We start from the raw sequence: 18,027 nt of genomic DNA on the forward strand, positions 1-18,027 counted from the left end.
AATGGCGAAACATGAATTGGGTCAGGATTGAGAAAAAGTCATGCGTTGCAACGTCACGCTACATATTCCTCTCTCAAAAATAGAATATTCGCTTAAAATAATGTTTCAACATTGCTTCTTATAGGAAATTTAATGTACTTTCCGAATCTGTAATAACATATGCACCTTTTTAATGAAATTTTTGAGTTACAGCCAAAATACTGAAAAAAGAAAAGTCAAAGCGTTGCAACGTCACGGCGGAATGTGTCTATATCATTTTGAGAAATTTTCTAATCCATTTGTTGTATTGGGCAATGTTTTAGGTATTTGGGTGATAAAAAAAAAGAATGCGTAACGTGATTTTCGAATGTTCCCACTTTGTTTACAAATAACAAATATCGACGTCGTCGTACTATCTTGTCGCACCCGCCATTTTGACGTTCCGAGAAAAACGCGTTTTAATGTTTGACCTTGAATATTCTAAAACGAGAGCACGCAATGTAAACAATAACAAATACGTTTTGTTTGGCTGACCATTCTTTGCATTGTCCCAAAGTTTGGTTGAAGTTGGTTGCTGGAGTCCCGAGTTATAATTACAAATGTTTACGGTAGTCTGACTTGTACGTGCGTCAAACGCATCCTGACTTTCCTGGCCTGAAATCCCTTTGGCCTTTTGTCGCACTTACATCAATTTTCATGGAGTGACAAGATAGCACGACAAGATTGAAATTACTTTCATATGTAAAGTGACAAAAATGCACGGAGTTTTTTCAGTTTTTGTTGAATATAATATCTCAGGATTGAAATCGAATTTTGGGAATCTGTGAAGGTCAAAAGGTGAGGCATTGTGAGCTGCACAAAATGGCGTTCTTAACTCAATTTGGCCCAAAATGCACGTACGACAAGTTAGCATGATGGCGACGAATATGAGGATGTTGTATGTGTTTATATTGTCTAGGTTTGACATTGTTTTCTGATCGGTTTCGATCCGTTTAGAGGGTTTTTTACGGTTGAATTGCGTCGGAAGTGAGTGTCATTCTGCGATGTTGGTTAAAGACAGCATGTGAACGAATGCTCTAAGATTTGGTGTTTAAATATTAAAGTCAAATATTATGTTGAGAAGAACAACTTTTTGTTCAATATAAGCAGTTCCAAACAATCTCTCTGGAAAAGATGGCATCTTCTGCAACCAGATCTCCTGAAAATTCGTCTGCTTTATCTCCGGGTCTCGTAAAAGTGCTCACAACACCGACTTTTTGCATCCCTGAAAAATAACCGACAAACAGTAAAATAAAATTTGGAATGATCGATAACAGTACTTGCATCCTCTGGCGAAAAGAAAAATGGTTCTACTTTGTCATTTGAAAACGGTACAGCTTTTCGACCCCATTTTCAATACGCATCTAACACTTAAAAAATTTCACATTCATTCAAAACAATTCACGACTACGAGATTTTTTAGTGTATCTTAGGATACATATTTTCAGCGCAATTTGAAACAATTTGGAGTAATTTGACGGCCCAAAACATGGAAACTTTAGCATTTCATTACCAAAACTTGAATAATACAAATGGATTGTGGTGTAAATATTATATCTGAACAAATTTTCCAATTGAAATGGATTAAAATCTGCCAATCTCCAAAGAACTGTCTCTAAAACATGTCATACAACTTCAGTCTAAGCTAATCTTCCAACGTCCTTAAACCCGCACCAACTCCGGTGACATAACATCGCACTCACCTTGTCTTCAAAGCTGATGCTCCAACTTGTCCCTTTAAAACTCACGCATGACGAAATTCCATCGCCCCACAACACAGGCCAGAACTTTCTCAACCAAAGCCCGTCGCAGGTCTTTGGTACGTTTTCAGCAAACTCAGCAAAACTCTGCAGTTCAGTTTTGCTGATTCGCGTCCTTCGTCCAACGCGCGCAGTTCACTGCGGTGACCGTGGCCAGAACGACAACATCGGCTAGGGCTGAGTTCAGTTCAGCGGGGCGTTGAAAAGGTTACTCGGGTGGCTCGGGGAACCCTCCAGCGGTCAGTTGTTGGCGACAGTTGAGCTGAACAGGACACGAATCAAGATGTGGTTGGGAATGGTGTTGGTGTCGGTGCTGGTGACCGTTTTACGTGTCTCTAGTAGCGAAGCAACCGTATTTGAAGTTACGATCAACACGAAAAATGTGGTGAACTACATCGACAAGGAGTTTGTGTCGTTTTTGGCGGAGCCGAAAGCAGTGTTTGCCGATTCGATCAATCCGGTGAATGAGCAGAGTTTCCAGATGACCCGCAGTTTGGGACCGATGTACATGAAGGTGTACTGTGACTCGAGCCAGCTGGAGCTGCAGATTGATGGGGTTGGTGGTGCGGATGATCCGACGCTGGTGCAGATAACTCCAAAGGGTTGGCGAGCGTTCAACGAGTGGGTCAAGCAGGCAGGCGTGTTGCCGATCTTCGTGATCGACTACGAGGTTAACGGTGGTTGGAAACCCAAGTCCGCGCTTCGGATGTTGACGGTAGCGAACAAACTGGGCATTCGAAACTGTCTGTGGCAGCTGGGAAGTGGTGAGTAGTTTGAGTTGGTTGAAAGATTTGAGAGAGTTCACGACCATGTTTTCTAGGGAACATAACCGATGCGGTGCAGTACGTTGAAGATCTTCGAGCGTTCAAAGCGATTGTGAAGGCACTAAACTTCAGAGGGATCGTCGCTTGCGACGTAAATCCTGCATACGCTGGAGTGGAGCAAGCTCGCTACTTCAACTACCACGTAGATGACATCGCCAACGCGATTGCTGTTAGCTAGTAAGTTGATCGATTACACCTGAAAACTTTGTTGTAACTCAAATTCTTCCAACAGTGAACCGATCGAAGGGACTTCTCGACTGCAGCAGTTTGTAGTGCAGCGCGAATCGTCAAGTCTTCCAGTTTGGTTGGATGTCAAGCTTCCAGAAAGACGGTCAACTGTCGGTTGCGATCAAATGTGCCTGCTGGAAGGTCTACGCTATGCTACCCTTTTGGGAGACGGCGCTCGCAACGGATTCAGCGCGATCTTCAAATCTCTATCACGTCAGGAGATCCAGTCGTACAGCTTCAACTACCTTGTCGCCCTGTTACATCGGGCATCCGTGGGAACAAAGGTGTTCGATGCCACCCAGAACACCCCAGAAAACGTTCAGCTGCATGCGTATTGCAGCTCCAATGGTAACGGATCACTAACTTTGCTTGCGATCAACCATCGCCCGGAAGATGTCGAGTTGGAGATCAAGCTCACCAGCATGCAGCATTCAGTGGAAGTTCACCACTTCATCGCAACCGTTCGTAACGGACAAATCCTGCTTAACGATCAGACACACGACTTCAGAAAACCACTTCAACCGTTTGCTAAAATTCATCCCCTACTCAAGGGACTCCACCTCACCATGCCAGCATTCTCCGTCGGCTTCTGGGTCATCCCGAGCTACAACGCTCGGGACTGCTACGACGACTACCAAGATCTGCGCGCGGGACTCGTCAAAGCGGACCACGAGAGCTCTGTCCATCGACTTCTTCAGGAACTTATCGCCGAACGATCACAGCAAGATGTTACTCAGCTCAGCCGGAGAAAGCGCTCGGTTGGCGATGAGCTTGCTGACGTTTTAGAGGACAACCTGTTGAAATCCAGACGCACTCGACAAACCAAGAACTACCGTCGCCAGCAGCGTGTCGTGCGGCAGAAGGAGAAACGGACCGAGCGACGGAATCTGCACAAGCAGAAGCGTCCCCTTCGGGAACGTGGCAAGCGTCAACTGCGCAGGAAGAACCTGAACCGACTGGGAGCACTCTTCACCAGCCGAAAGACGAAGCGATCATTCGCCGCGGAAGCCGTCGATCATCCACCTATGTTTGGAAACAGTCGCGAAGAAGAAAACAACCGGTCGAGCTTCCCGCAGGGTGACGTCCACCTGCTGATCTCGAAAGGACCCGAAGATGAGAGCTTCCTGTCGATCGAGGAAGCTCCGGTAAAGCAGGAACGACCGAAAAAGTCTCGCAAGAGGAAAACATCGGCACCGAGGACACCTTCCCAGAAGGACTTGCGGTTTGTCGTACCGGAGATGTTGATGTTCAAGGACTCGAGAGCACCAAGGAAGCGGCTCTCTGCCGAGCTGGAAGCATCGGCGTCGATGAATTCCGATCGATACCTGCCACTCGAAGGAGCTGCATCGAAAAAACTAAAAATTGACCGCGAGCTGATTGAGGTTAGGAACATCAAGGTAAAAGAGGGTGGTCCGGTATCAGTTCGGGAAGAAGGATCGACCACACCTGCACCTGAACCGGATATCATCGACCCGGAAAGCTTCTACCACGAACCGCAAACGGATTCGCCTAAAAAACAGACCTCTGTGGTAAAGGCCGAGGTTGAGCCGATTCTGGATAGTGTGGAGCTGGTGGAGGATGAGGTGGATCTCTTCACGGATCATCCGGAGCTTAATCTCTCGATGATGGGTGACGAAGAGTCGGAAGAGCATGCTCACGTCGAAGAACTGACCCGAAGGAAGCGCTCGATCGACAACGCTTCAGGAGAGCTCGATCGCATCGAGGCGTTCTTCATGAACAACACACAGCTGCAGCAAAAGTTTGCCGAGATGTTCGACATGCTGCTGGAATCGTTCAACTGTTGTGGGGATTCCGAAGTGGAAAACACTGCGCGAGAGGAGCTGGAAACGACAACCGAAGCGGACCAGCAGCTGCAGCAGCTGGAGAGGCGTAAACGGAACGTTCTGTTGCATCACTCGCAGTCGTGGGAGTCCCGGGAGCGGTCGAACATCCTCCGCCAGCAGCGAGCTTCCGGCGAGTCGCAGGAGAACATGGTTCCGACGGAACCGCTGACCACGCTGAAGAGGACGCGGTACGATGATGTCGAAACGGTTGATGACAAGGGAAGGCCTGGCGTTGTGATGCTCCGATCGGTGACGAACTTTATCAAGGGAATGTCCACGGAGTTTCACCGGGTTTTCTCTCATTGGTTTCCAAAGACGGCAAAGGAGTAGTGATTAGGGTTGAGTGATTAGGGGTTAATAAAGAAAATCTGTTAAAAATGAATGCTTTTTTCTTCCGAAATTCATTTACAATTTAAGAACCCTATTCAAACACTTCACTGTTCTCTCACTGAGAGCGACGCTCTCTCCATCTCTCCTAAGCGTTTGCATCATGTGAGCAACCGGCATCGGTTACCTGGCAACGGCGTCGCTTACTCTTCTCTCCCGTTGAGAAACACCAAGAATCACGTGTTTGCGTGTAAAGCTAAAGCCCCACTTTGAGGAAGTCATGCATGGGCTGACGTTCGACGACAAAAATAGAGAGAATTCTCATTTTATCTCGGAACGTGCCCTCGAATTTGTAGTCAGCTGCTCGCGTGACACCCTACTTTTCACTGTTTGCTGGAATATCGTCAAAACCCGACGAAAGTTGTGTAATTTTCTGAAATCTGGAGACACGCAAAATTGTGTCACTATGAACGTGGAGGACCTGTACTGGTTTGCGTTCACCGTGGTCACGATTGTGAGCTTTTTCACGTTCAAGCTGCTGACGAGGCATCGCCGGTTCTTCACGGCACGGGGCGTGCCGCACGAGAAGCCACACTTTTTGTACGGCAATCTGAACGCGGTGCTGAGTGGGAAGGTGTCCCCGCTGGAACATGTGCAGGACTTTTACCGGAAGTTTGACGGGGAGAGGTGAGTGTAATTTAACTTGTTAAATAAAATCTTAAAAATCTGGCGCCTTCTTCTAAGATTAATTTTTCAAATTTGCCAAACATTGAAGGCCTTTGCATTCAGTGTGCCCAAAACTTCAGTGTTTCATATTCCAAAATTTGCTCATCAATTTAATTTCAAATCAAAGACCGGAGCACCGTTACACGCTAAATGTATACAGAGAAACCTTTTTTTACGTGGTGGCGATTTTTCTTAAACCATACAATATTTTTGCAAGCTTTTTAGATCTGAACAAAACCTACAATTCTCTTTTTAAAGATTGAAAATTAGAAAAACGTTACGCATCGCGCAAAAAGAGGTTTCTCTGTAGTACAAATAATATTTTATTGAACTTTTCCCAGAATATTCGGCTTCTACAACTACCTCAGTCCGGTGTTCTACATCCGTGACCCGGAGCTGATCCGACGCCTTTGGGTCCAGCAGTTCGACCACTTCGCCAACCATGGTTACTTCCTGGACGAGTCCAAGGACCGCATCCTGGGCAACCAGCTGCACCTGCTCAAGGGCGACAAGTGGCACCAAATGCGGGCGACGCTGAGTCCGGTGTTTGCCAGCCGCAACGTGGCACTGATGGCGTCGTTGATCCAGACCAACTCGCTGGATTTGGTGGACCATTTGAAGGGCTCGGTGGATCCGGAGCTGGAGTTCAAGGGCGTTACGCTGAAACACGTGTTCAACGTGATCTCTGGGTGTGCTTTCGGGCTGGACTTGAACACGTTTCGGGACGAGTCGGACAGGTTCTGCCAGGTTGGGAGTTCGCTGGTTTACGGTAACAGCCCGGTGCAGACGCTCAAGACGATGTGCTTTTATTTGTTCCCTAAATTGATGACTCGGATGGGGGTTCAGCTGATGGATGCCGAGCAATCGACGTACTTTTTGAACCTTTTGAGGAACACGATTAGCGAACGGGAAAAGACGAACGTCAACCGTCCGGATGTGATTCAGCTGCTGAATCGGGTGAACAAAGGTGAACTGAAGCCGGAAAAGGACGATGATCCTGGTTATCTGCAGATGAAGGATTTTTCCAAGCGAAAATGGTCGGATGAAGAGTTGGTAGCGCAGTGTGTTTCCTTTTTCGGAACCGGCTTTGAAGGGTTGGTCAACCTGTTATCGTTCGCAACCCTAGAACTGGCCGCAAACCAAGACGTTCAGAACAAACTACTAGCAGAGATTGAACAAACTCTCGAACAAGGCCCTCTCACGTACGAAACGATCAGTCAAATGACCTACCTGGACATGGTGGTCAGTGAAACACTACGAAAATGGCCCGCCTTCCCGTCCAGCGATCGAGAATGTTCCAAGGACTATCAACTTAACCAGGACGGGTTGCGGTTGAACTTCCGCAAGGGTGATTCCGTGTGGGTATCGGTCTGGGCGCTGCACCGGGACGAGCGGAACTTCCCCGAGCCGGAGCGGTTCGATCCGGAGAGGTTTGCCGAAGGAAATAAGCAGACGATTCGGCCGTTTACTTACATGCCGTTTGGCGTTGGACCGAGGAGTTGTATCGGTAAGTGAGATTTGGCTTTTAGAATATCATATGGCGTTACAACCTACACTCTGTTATGCAGGAAACCGCTTCGCCTTGCTGGTGGCCAAAATAACTCTGGTGGATTTGATCCGCAACTTCGAGCTCAGTCCCGGCTCGAAGCTGGTGCAACCGATCCAGCTGTCCAAGGTATCGAACGGGATGGAACCGGAGGGAGGATTTTGGCTGCAGATCCAGCAACGGTAGTGTGTTCATTATTCGTAGGATATTACAATAAAGGTTCGATTTGTCTTTGATTTAAAAAAAATCACATTTTTCGGTTGCCAGGCTTAATTCTCGTGTAACGTTGCAAGTTGGTCTTGATACACGATGCACCCTTAGAGGAGTTAGAGGGTTATTTGACACACTAAGAAAATTTCTCTGCCACAGGCTACAAAGGCAAGTTACACTCAAACCCCGATGGTTTGACACCAACTGTTGTCAAACGAACGGAGTCACGTTTTAGTTTGACACCCCTTTTACACGGAGTTCACACACACTACCAAACGTTTGTTTTGATAGTGTGCGTGAGCGCCGTGTAAAAAGTGACAGTTCGTCACTTTTTAGTTTGACTTTGATCAACCAACGGGGTACCAACTAAAAAAGTGTCAAACGAAAAAGTGACTAACCACCGGGGGTTGAGTGTATAAGAATTTGAATGGCACTACACAGCAAAAAATCCGATGGTAAAATCGCAAGCAAAAGCATGCACATCACCCTCGTCAAAAAAGACACTTAATATTACACACTGCATGTACAATTTTTGTTAACACAAAAAAAAGTTGCAACCGATGGGATTCAAACCCAGCACCCACACTAAGGGCTGGCGCCTTAGCCCGCTCGGCCAACAGACCGATGAAGAATGGAAAGGATAATCGCATATATGAGCTTGACATTTCGGTCAAGTATGTTTCCCATACTGATGAGCTACACATTTCAGGATGTAATATTACATAGAATTTCATAAAATAATGCAACATTTATTTTACACCCGGGCCTTTTACATGCAGCTGGATTACTACTTTCTTTGCTGTGTAGAGAATATTGTCGAATATACAGTCATATACAGAGCTGCAAAACACTGCCTCCAAATGGCCTATTTCATAATTGTGGGATGTTATTGTGCCTCCCACAATTGTAAAACACCTGAATTTAACTGATATTTTCACAAAAAAAGTTATCAAACCATGTATAAAACATCACTAAGCCTAAGTTTCATTGGTTTTAGTGTGTGAAGTCATTATTTGATAATAAATATGTACTCCTGGAGAGATCCAAAGTTTGTTTACATTCGTAAGAAAAAAGTGTTCCGAATTTGTGGATTTCAAGGGTCAAAGTAATTCTTCAAAAACTTCATATAAAAGTTAAAATTTGTAGATGTTCGATACAGCATTCGAAAGATCACAAGAAAAGCTTTCAAATTAAGGTAAAAACGAGTCATTAAGTTCAATTATCGATTTGCTATGATTTTTTGAACATTGGCCGATCTGGAAACCGTTCCGAATATGTGGGATGATTGTACATGCAAAAATGCCAATCATTTCGGTAAATTTCGATAAAACCTACGGGGTAAATTAAGCTTAGCTTATCGGGTAAATTGGACACCTTTTATTAGGTATTTTAGACATATCGTCAGTTGTGTTCTATCTTGTGACAACGACCATTTAGTACTTTTCGAGGAAATCGATTTTTAAAGTTTGTTGGTAAATAATTTCAAAATTATGAATGATAGAGCCAAACTTTTTGAAGCAATCGGTTCGTATACTATCGCTTAACAAACGCTCCAAGTTTCAACTAATTTGGTTACACCAGTTAAAAGATACAGTAAATAATGTAAACAAAAATCTGAAAAGCACGTGTCACAACTGTGTTTCAAAAGTAAAATTGTACTACGTGTCACAAGTGTGCACAGAATTCCCATACAAACTAAAATAAGTTCAAATCAATGGTTAAATCGACTTAATCAGTAGATTTTTTTAAACAAAAGGTTGCATTACCTTTAGAAAATGTGTATCAACAAAAAAATTTCGGAAACGAGACAAATTTTCCACATTTTCCAACAACATGTATGACGTTTCACAAGTGTGCACGATCATTTTGATGATAAATTGGTCTATGTCACAAGTGTGTATTGCGATATCCGGGAAACGAAAGCGAGTTTCCAAAATCGGGTTAAAGCACCTTGTAGTGTTTGTTAAGTATAACAAAACGTCATCATTAACTCATTTTCGACCAAAATGGTCTATGTCACAAAATAGCACACATCTGACGATATGAAGAGTAAACACATTTTGGGTGAGTAAATTTTATTTTCAGAGTTTTTTTTAACATACATGATAGTTTTATTTCTCTAACCTCAATGAAATGAAATATTACACTATTTAACCAAAACTAGGGGAATAGCATCTAATTCCAGCGTGCCTCTAATGTTGGCAAGTCAGAACTTTGATATTCAATTAAAGCTAAATAAAAGCGTTTTCAACTAAAATCCAGTGATAAATAGCTCAATAAGAAGTGAGCAAGCAAGTTTCTATCAAAAGTTTTGCAAAATTAGTTGTTTCAATAGTGAAAATCAACAAATTGGATGGAGTTAGGAGCGAATTCTTAACCTGCCAAACATACGAGAATTTCCCCTATTTGACCTATTCCAGCTTTTTTAGCTGGACTTACACTGACCAATTTACACACAATGCCACTTTCACTTCTTATCAGTAAAAAGATGCTCAAATTAACCCCTCTGTCTTTATTACCCGAAATTTCTTATTTTGTGAAGGAATTGTGCAGATATTTATGTTAAATTTCAAACGCTTATATCTTTCATCAGATGAAACGAAATAGTACCAATCCATTCTAAATTATCCAGAAATTTTCTAATAAACGTTCAACATTGGAAAAATAGTGATACTATTTGAACAATTCAAAATATCTAAAGGTTTTCAAATTTGCGTGGAATTTGCCAGCAAAATAAGAGCTTCCTTAAAACCAACGGAAAGGTAGAACCTAGAATGCATAAAAGTGGCTTCCCGAACACGGATGTAAACTTCATGTAACTAGAATGCATGAACTTCTGAACTATACGCCGTTCAACAACGTGCATGTAATGCTTACTTTGACTTTAACTTAAATGCGAACATCGCTTGAAATCTTGGAAATTTTTGAACTTATTGCCGTTGACCATGTGAAAAGGCACATAAGGCGTTGCGTTTGAGATCAAGGGAGTTGCTAGTTGGACGTATGCAGTATTTGCTAGTGCACATTTTTCTGGCGACAACTTCACTTTGTTGTCTAGAGTCCGATGTTTAATTAGCTCAGGAGTCATACAATTTTCTGCATAATTCTGGTTCCATCCTCAGAAAGCGTAACTTCCACACAAGGGGTAGGACACAGAGTTACTGAGTGACTCAATTTTACAAAATTACTCAATGTGGCTCAAAGTTACTCAATCTTCCTCATGATTCTTTTTTCACCGGGTTACGGAATCTGTGAAATAACCAGCTTTTGACAGAAGAGCGTGTTTACAAATAAATTAGAAATGTTTTCACCATTTTCACGCCACGATGCTGATGTTAAAGTTCAGTGAGTCAACGAAACCCGGAACAAACTATTCCGCCTGTTACGGATTGTGTAGTGTTGATCGTCGCCGCCGGTACCGGTGAATTTGAGACTGGTATTATTTCAAAAATTTCTCCAAAAACGGACACTCTCGAGAGAATTCCTTGTCGCCTTCACTCTCGGTATCAAACAGCTGATCGTCGAGCCAAGCCCCCGTTGTACGAGGCCCGTTTTGGGGAATCAAGAAGGAAGTCTAAAAGATCGGCTACAACCCAGCCGTCGTCGCTATCGTGCCCATCTCCGGATGGCACGGAGATAACATGCTGGAACCGTCCACCAAGATGTACTTGTTTCAAGCATGGGCCATCAAGCGTAAGAGGGCAAGGCTGACAGCAAGTGCCCCACCGACAAGCCCCTGCATCTGCCCCCGGGAGCGGGAAACGGTGTGAACAAGCCCGGTATCGCCATCGTCTTCGTCCCGGCCAACCTGACCGCTGAAGTCAAGTCCGTCGAAATGCACGAAGAACGTGTCCGTCAAGGAACTGCGTCGTGGAACTGTGAACTCACCGCCCAGGTCATCGTGCTGAACCATCCCGGTCAGATCTCCAACGGATACACCCCAGTGCTGGATTGCCACATCGCTCACAATACTTGCGAATTCAGCGAGACCAAGAAGAAGGATGGAGACATCTGAAGCAGTCGCTCCGATTTTTTCTTATTTTTACCAGAGACTAAGCGAATAATGCGTTTTTTGTGTGTTTTTTTTGTTTACTTATTTATTTTGCTCCAAAATCATACCTAGACCCTTGGCAGAGTGACGACACGAATCTTAGCGGTACACTTCTGCACCTTGACCTCGATGGCCTTCTTCTCACCCACGGTGGCGACGACCTTCTTTGCGGCAGCCTACGTTGCTCCGGAAGTTCTCTTCTTCTTGTGGACAGCAGCCCCAGTGTCACCGGCGGCTTCTTTTTCAGCACCTTGCTAACCTTGCGCGCTTTCGCTTCACGCCGATTCCGCGGACCTGCTTTTCGTTGGTCAGCTTCTTCTAGAAATCTCCGACCGACGACGTCGACGCCTTGGCAGCATTTATCAGCTCTCTGGTTGAAACGGCATCCGGTCCGGGAAAGCCCGTTCGCAGAGTTTGGATCGTTTTCACTTGGGCAATGTTCCGCATCCGGGCGATTTCGTTCTTGGCTTACCCGCATTCTGAGGCACCTCTACCACCACAACCTTCTCCTTTTCGGCCTTGAACCGCTGGTAGCCGATTTGTCCAACACTTTGTCGTACCTTTGACACGGGCTCGCTACTTGATACCCTTTGCTTTACCGATTTTTTAAAAAAATGTGAGCGGCTTCGGCGCAGGGGCTCCGGGCACGGGGTAGAACTGTCTCCGGACATGCATATTTGCGCCAACGGCTTCCTCGTCCCGCTCCGTTAGGAGTTCACAAACGGCATTGATCAACATTTGTGTATTGTCCCTAGTCGAATCCATCAGCACCGGCGGCACTCTTTCTGGAAGCGGTCTTTTTCGGGCTGGCTTCTTGGCGGCGGCCGCAGTGTTCTTGGCCTTGACGGACGTCACCTTAAACTGACTTCCTCTCAGTGGCGGCCAGTTTCTTCTCACCCGAGCCGGAAGCAGCAGCTGGCTACTTCTTCTTCTTTTCGGCCGGTTGCCCGCGGGCTTTTTAGACGGTTTCGGAAAAGGGTTGGATGAATCTCTTCCAGTATTTGCCATTGCAATCTGAAAATAAAACCAATTTTATTCAATTCAGTTCTTTGAAGGTTGCCCTTCTCCCGAAACAACCTAGGGGAAATCTACCCTTTCCAATCAAAAACCTATCTTCGTCATATGGAGAGTTTGATGCTCGATTAAAGCTCCAAAAATACTATTTGGGCTATAAACTTACCAGCAACAGCACCGCCTCGAGTAAGCACGCAAATGTATGCCACTTACTGGCCAAAAAGATCACATTTAATGCACTTTTGATCATAATTTGTATTTTGCGAGACCACTTCTCATCATTTTGTTGGCACACACACTGACACACACGAGAATCCCTCAAACGCTTAATGAATATCGCCAAAATTAACTTTTCACTTTCGCTTACTTTTTCACGGCGCTTAAGATATGAAATTGCTTCCAACTACCGGCAACATGTTCTTTTGATCATTAGTAAGGCACTCACTTGAAGAATAATCCCGAAAAATGTAATAAATTAGCAAGCGCCATAAAAAAAAAACAAACGCGCCAAGTCGTTTGACGTTTCAATTTTCACTTTGCATTAAAATCGAAGGCTGAAGAAAACCGAGCGAGAGACGAAGGCAAAAAAGAACAAAGGCTGGCCGTCAACACCACCAGCAGCACAGCCAGCGATGCCAGGAAACTTTCCCTATAAATGCCACTTTTCGTGAGTGTTCGTTTGAACTGTCAGCGCAAATGGCAACACTCGACAGAGTGTTGGAAGAAAAAAGAACTAAGCCGATATTAGAAAAATGGGCGTGGCCCAATGCATTCGCCTCGATTAGAATACCCTTGGAATTTTTTTTTGTTAAATGCTTGGTAAAGAAATAGAATAACTTTTAGTGAAAGTGAAAATAAACAGAAATGTTCACAAAAACTTGCTCTACTCGTTGGTGTACTTGGTTTTAGTAAAATTCAAGGGAGACTCTAGATTATCCAGCATCATTCATACACGACCGCTTATTAGGATTAAAATGGGTAGATTTCCCCTACCTCATGGCACGGAATCGACGCCGAGGACCAGGAGTTTATTCCGTCAAATTTGTGTGTCTTGGAAAAAATTACGCTCCCGCTGTTTTTGTATTTTTTTAGTGTTGAAATGTCAATGTCAAAGTTGTTACGTCGTTTGTGAATATCAAGGTGAAGATTGAGAAATTCTGAAAAACGTGCGTGGCTCAATGTTACTCAATTCTATTCAAATTTTCTCAAAATCACTCACTGTCCTACCCCTTGCTTCCACAGGATAACGGTAATGCAACGTTGAAATTGCCTGAAAAACGTTTGTGGTTTTATTCTAAAGCCATTTCCAACCGCAAAGTTTGTGATATCTCTTGCTGACCGGCATGTTTCTATACAATGCGATATCCCTTTCCTCGTGAGTGTCGCGTACATCTCGACTTTTTTGTTTGGTTACCACGGAGCAGTTGGCCCTGTTGATCCATGGGGTAGCTACATCCTTCATGAGGTGATAATCTTACAATGTAACTGTGTGCCATGCTACTATCGGTATCTTCTTTCTGAAGAATTCCTTTGGCCCCCACAAACCTGTGTTGCAACTTTTCTTTTTTGTGCTGTCAGTTTATATCTTAGAGTCTTGTCTTCGGGATTTTTGCTTATTTCAGAGGTTATTTTTCAGCATCGCCGTCGCATCAATAAATTATGCCAATCATGCGCTACCAAATGCGGTTGACAATATCTTGATTATTCATATTAGGCCATAAACTTACCAGCAAAAAATTACTAAGCCGATAGAAAAATAAGCGGAGCCAAGTGCATTCTCGTCAGATTGGATTGGAATTTTCTTTTTGAAATGTTTGCATATGGATTAGAATAACTTTTGATAAAAATCAAACTAAACAGAAATGTTCACAAAAAGTTGCTCTTCTGGTTGGTGTACATGGTTTTAGTAAATTTCAAGGAACACTCCATAATTACCAAGCATCATTCAAACACGACTGCTCATTGGGCTTAAAATGGGTATATTTTCCCTGATTTCTCCTACGTGGTAAAAAGGAATAAAGGAATATGCACCCCCTGTGGAGAAAGCTGTGATTTCTCAGCCATAGCAGCATTGCTGTGGAAGGTTCTCAAACAACTAATTTGCATAAACAAACAGGAACGTATGCGGGGATCTCCATTTCAACGAATCATCTTCGCGGTAAACTTTAGGCAGTTGGCCTGGCCGTTTAAAAAAGAAGAATGTTGGAAGTAATCACCCCGTCATTCTCCAGGATGCTGCCAAAAGGTTGGCTGCGTTAGGGTTAGATCGATTAGATTAGTAACCACCAGATGGCTCTCAAAGGCAGTGCATATTTTTGCACGGTAAATAATCTTTGGCATTAGTATTTTTGTGTAATTATCAAAAAAAATCTCGTTCCCTTTTCTTGAGCAGTCTTTTTTGTATTTTTATTGTGTGAAATGAACGAAAAATAGTAAAACCATTTTCGATACAGCAACAAGTACGTATCTGCTTTATTACTGTACGATTACCATGCAATGAAGGGTAATTTCTCCAGCCAATGTTCCAACCCTTCCAGCGTTCAAACATATCTTCCTACAACAACTAATTTTCCATCAAAGTTCAATTACGATTCATTTCGCACCCAATCGATCCAAAATTAAATTGCATTTCAAGGCTGACTGGCCACCGCTAGAGTGCTGCTCTTCACTTTTCCTGCACAGGATTTTTGAATAGCCGCACTATCAAATGCAGGTGAAGTTATGGTGAGTTGGGGTTAATTAGTAGCTGACAATTATTTTATTTATCAAATTTCTAGAAAGAGACCTAAGTCACTTGAATTTTCTGGACAACATCATACAAATATTGAAGAAGTACCTTTAATCAATCAATTTCCCCTACAAATGCTGTTTCTGATATTTGATTCGGCACACCGAAACACCACCAGGTTCCACTACTGGTTCTGATGGATGGCGGTTCCAGCTTGTCTGCGGCCGCCGCTTGACCATCATTCCCAGCTTAGTTTAGCGAATCTCCTCGCGTGGAGAGTGCACAAATCCCATTGTTCATTCATCATACTTTAGCGTGATTTTTAGCAGGGGTAAATTTGAAGCAAATTGCACAACTTAAAGTTTTAGAAGATTTCGAGTTATTCAGACTTCATTAATCGGTTAATGACTCAATAGAATTTAAACCAGATCCGCATGCTTAGCATATCGAAGATCAACCTCCGCTTCACTATCAACGATCGTGGGAAAGTGTCGATTGTTGAACTCTCGCTGACGTAGCTGTTCACCGTTCCGAACTCTGACTCAATCTCTAAGCTCAGTAGCGTTACGTCCGTAGCAGCGACCAGAACTATAAAATCGACAATGCAGTCCTTCCTTAACCTTCTAGTAATCTGCCTGCTCGCAGCCATCCCAAGTTGCCTCTCCCAGCAGCGTCCAACGGTCCAGCTCGAGGCGGACCCCTTCGTATCGCCGGGTAGTGTCGTGAAGATCCGCTGCAACGTCCAAGGCGTCCCCCGGCCGGTGACCACGTGGAAGGAGAATGGACAACCCCTGCTGGCCACCGATCGAATCGCCTTCGAAGATCACGGCGAGTTCCACTTGCTGGTGATTTCCAACGTTCAGCATACGGACAGTCACCGGAAGTTTGAGTGCCACGCCCGGAACGAGAATGGCGGAGCTATGGCCGTGCGGTCGTTTGCCGTTGTTTCGGATGGGTTGGCGGGTAAGGGTACTCTCTGGTTCATGTCTGGACTCGTTCACTTTAGCAAAGACACCCACCAATATGGTATGAATCTTGCAGGTGGCGTTGCCGGCCAAAGTCCGACGGTGGATCTGCAAGGGCCGACGCACGTCCCTGCCGGTGGAGCCGCCACGCTGCTGTGCATTGTCCAAGGACAGCCCCGACCGGCGGTCGTTTGGACCGAGAACGGTCTGCCGTTGACGTCCTCTGGAGGCAGAATACGCATTGAGGATGATGGTGGGATCAACCATCGGTTGATCGTTTCCAGCGCACAGCCATCGGATTCGTTCAAGAAGTACGTGTGCCGGGCCTCGAACCGGCACGGAGCGGCGATGGCCATGAGGTCGTTCGTTGTACAGGATAACAACTATGGAGGTTTGGCAGGGTTTGGGTTTTGAAGTGCATGTTAAGGTTTAAAGTTGTCAAGCCAATTTTGAAGATTTTCTAGAGAATAATAAATTACGAACAAACCCAAAAAGCTGTAACACTTTGTTTTACCCATTCAGGTGGCTTTTTTCTAAAAAAAATATGACATTGATTAGTAAATAATTGTGAGGAATCAACATATTTTTGATAATACGACTGAGATCTCCACAATAATTTAAGTACATTCGGCCCCAACCAGTTGGATCGAATTCATGTTTGATTGTCATTTCAACTTATTTCAAAAAACTTTTAAACAATATAAAATGATAAAGCATTTAAACAAATTTCAATGTAGTGTTTGATTTTTTTGAGTGGTATCACACCCACTTGTAAATTTTTAGTTATTAACTACTTATCTGCGATTTATCAGCTTCAAAATTAAGGCTTCAACTTAGCCTAACAAGTACACTTTTTTTTACAAAATTGTATAATTTCCTAAAGTGCCTCGATCAAACTTTTTTTTTCAAATCTTAGTTTTGAATATAAACAATAAAAAGCGGTTTTCACCTTCAATTACGATGCTAAGAAAAGTAGAATAAAGTTGGTAATATAGTGAACAATTCTTCAAAAATATCAATGAAAATGATACTTCCTGAGAGTATAATCGTTATTAGTGTTTTTAGATTAATTTAAAAATGTTTTGAAAATAAATGAAATTCCAGAGTACACTACTGGACAAGTTTTTTTTTTATCATTAAAACAAAGACTCTGGAGTTTTTTGTTGAAAAGGTCTAATAAACCAAATTCAGTTTTTGCTTTTTGGTTGTTTTTGAAACCGCCTTGCGTCAGGGGTATTAAAATGCACCCAAAAATCAAAACTAAAAATTTGGTTTATTGAACCTTCACAAAAAAACTCCAAAACTGAACTGATGTATAATTTATTGTGGGAAAATGGCCCAAGAAATTTCCGAGACATGGTTTCGTGCAAATCATCGATTATTATGCATCAAAAAGCTTCGTTTTTGTACCGTATTTTTCAAAAATAGTTCCTGTAGAGCCAGGGAACTGGTCCTAAGGATAAAAAGTTCACTTCAGTAAAACTTTCTTTATTAAAATCATAATGTTTACATGACACATGAGTGATTTCGCGTGTTTGGCAAATATGGTTTTAGATTTGCCACAGGAGAACCTGGAAACCGGTCCAGGATGACAAAATAGAGCAGTTCTCTACGAAATCGATCTTTTTTTTGGAATTTTAATTTTTGTATTTTTTAATCCGGCCGAAACTTTTTTGGTGCCTTCGGTATGCCCAAAGAAGCCATTTTGCATTATTAGTTTGTCCATATAATTTTCCATACAAATTTGGCAGCCGTCCATACAAAAACGATATGTGGAAATTCAAAA

The 18,027-nt window shown here is 43.5% G+C and overlaps 4 protein-coding genes and 1 pseudogene across 4 annotated transcripts; 4 read left to right on the top strand and 1 right to left on the bottom strand.

Annotated features, from left to right (window-relative positions):
* The first annotated feature begins 1,903 nt into the window (after positions 1-1,903).
* Positions 1,904-5,024, top strand: LOC120424333 (uncharacterized). Its single transcript, XM_039588424.2, has 3 exons — positions 1,904-2,542; positions 2,599-2,779; positions 2,835-5,024. The coding sequence occupies exons 1-3, from the start codon at positions 2,062-2,064 to the stop codon at positions 5,002-5,004; spliced, it is 2,832 nt and encodes a 943-aa protein (XP_039444358.1). The 5' UTR covers positions 1,904-2,061; the 3' UTR covers positions 5,005-5,024.
* Positions 5,025-5,352: 328 nt separating this feature from the next.
* Positions 5,353-7,503, top strand: LOC120424339 (probable cytochrome P450 9f2). The gene is made up of 3 exons (XM_039588431.2): positions 5,353-5,688; positions 6,069-7,234; positions 7,296-7,503. The coding sequence occupies exons 1-3, from the start codon at positions 5,468-5,470 to the stop codon at positions 7,457-7,459; spliced, it is 1,551 nt and encodes a 516-aa protein (XP_039444365.1). The 5' UTR covers positions 5,353-5,467; the 3' UTR covers positions 7,460-7,503.
* Positions 7,504-9,525: 2,022 nt separating this feature from the next.
* On the top strand, positions 9,526-11,498 carry LOC120424337 (elongation factor 1-alpha-like; annotated as a pseudogene).
* A 234-nt stretch (positions 11,499-11,732) lies between these two features.
* Positions 11,733-12,608, bottom strand: LOC128092388 (uncharacterized). The gene has a single exon (XM_052706122.1). It carries the CDS (start codon positions 12,540-12,542, stop codon positions 12,141-12,143), a length of 402 nt encoding a protein of 133 aa, XP_052562082.1. The 5' UTR covers positions 12,543-12,608; the 3' UTR covers positions 11,733-12,140.
* A 3,206-nt stretch (positions 12,609-15,814) lies between these two features.
* Positions 15,815-17,150, top strand: LOC120424336 (obscurin-like protein 1). The gene is made up of 2 exons (XM_039588428.2): positions 15,815-16,239; positions 16,318-17,150. Exons 1-2 carry the CDS (start codon positions 15,879-15,881, stop codon positions 16,653-16,655), a joined length of 699 nt encoding a protein of 232 aa, XP_039444362.1. The 5' UTR covers positions 15,815-15,878; the 3' UTR covers positions 16,656-17,150.
* The last annotated feature ends 877 nt before the right edge of the window (positions 17,151-18,027 follow it).

This window comes from Culex pipiens, chromosome 1 (assembly GCF_016801865.2).
Source record: "Culex pipiens pallens isolate TS chromosome 1, TS_CPP_V2, whole genome shotgun sequence".
Classification (NCBI taxonomy): Eukaryota; Metazoa; Arthropoda; class Insecta; order Diptera; family Culicidae; genus Culex; species Culex pipiens.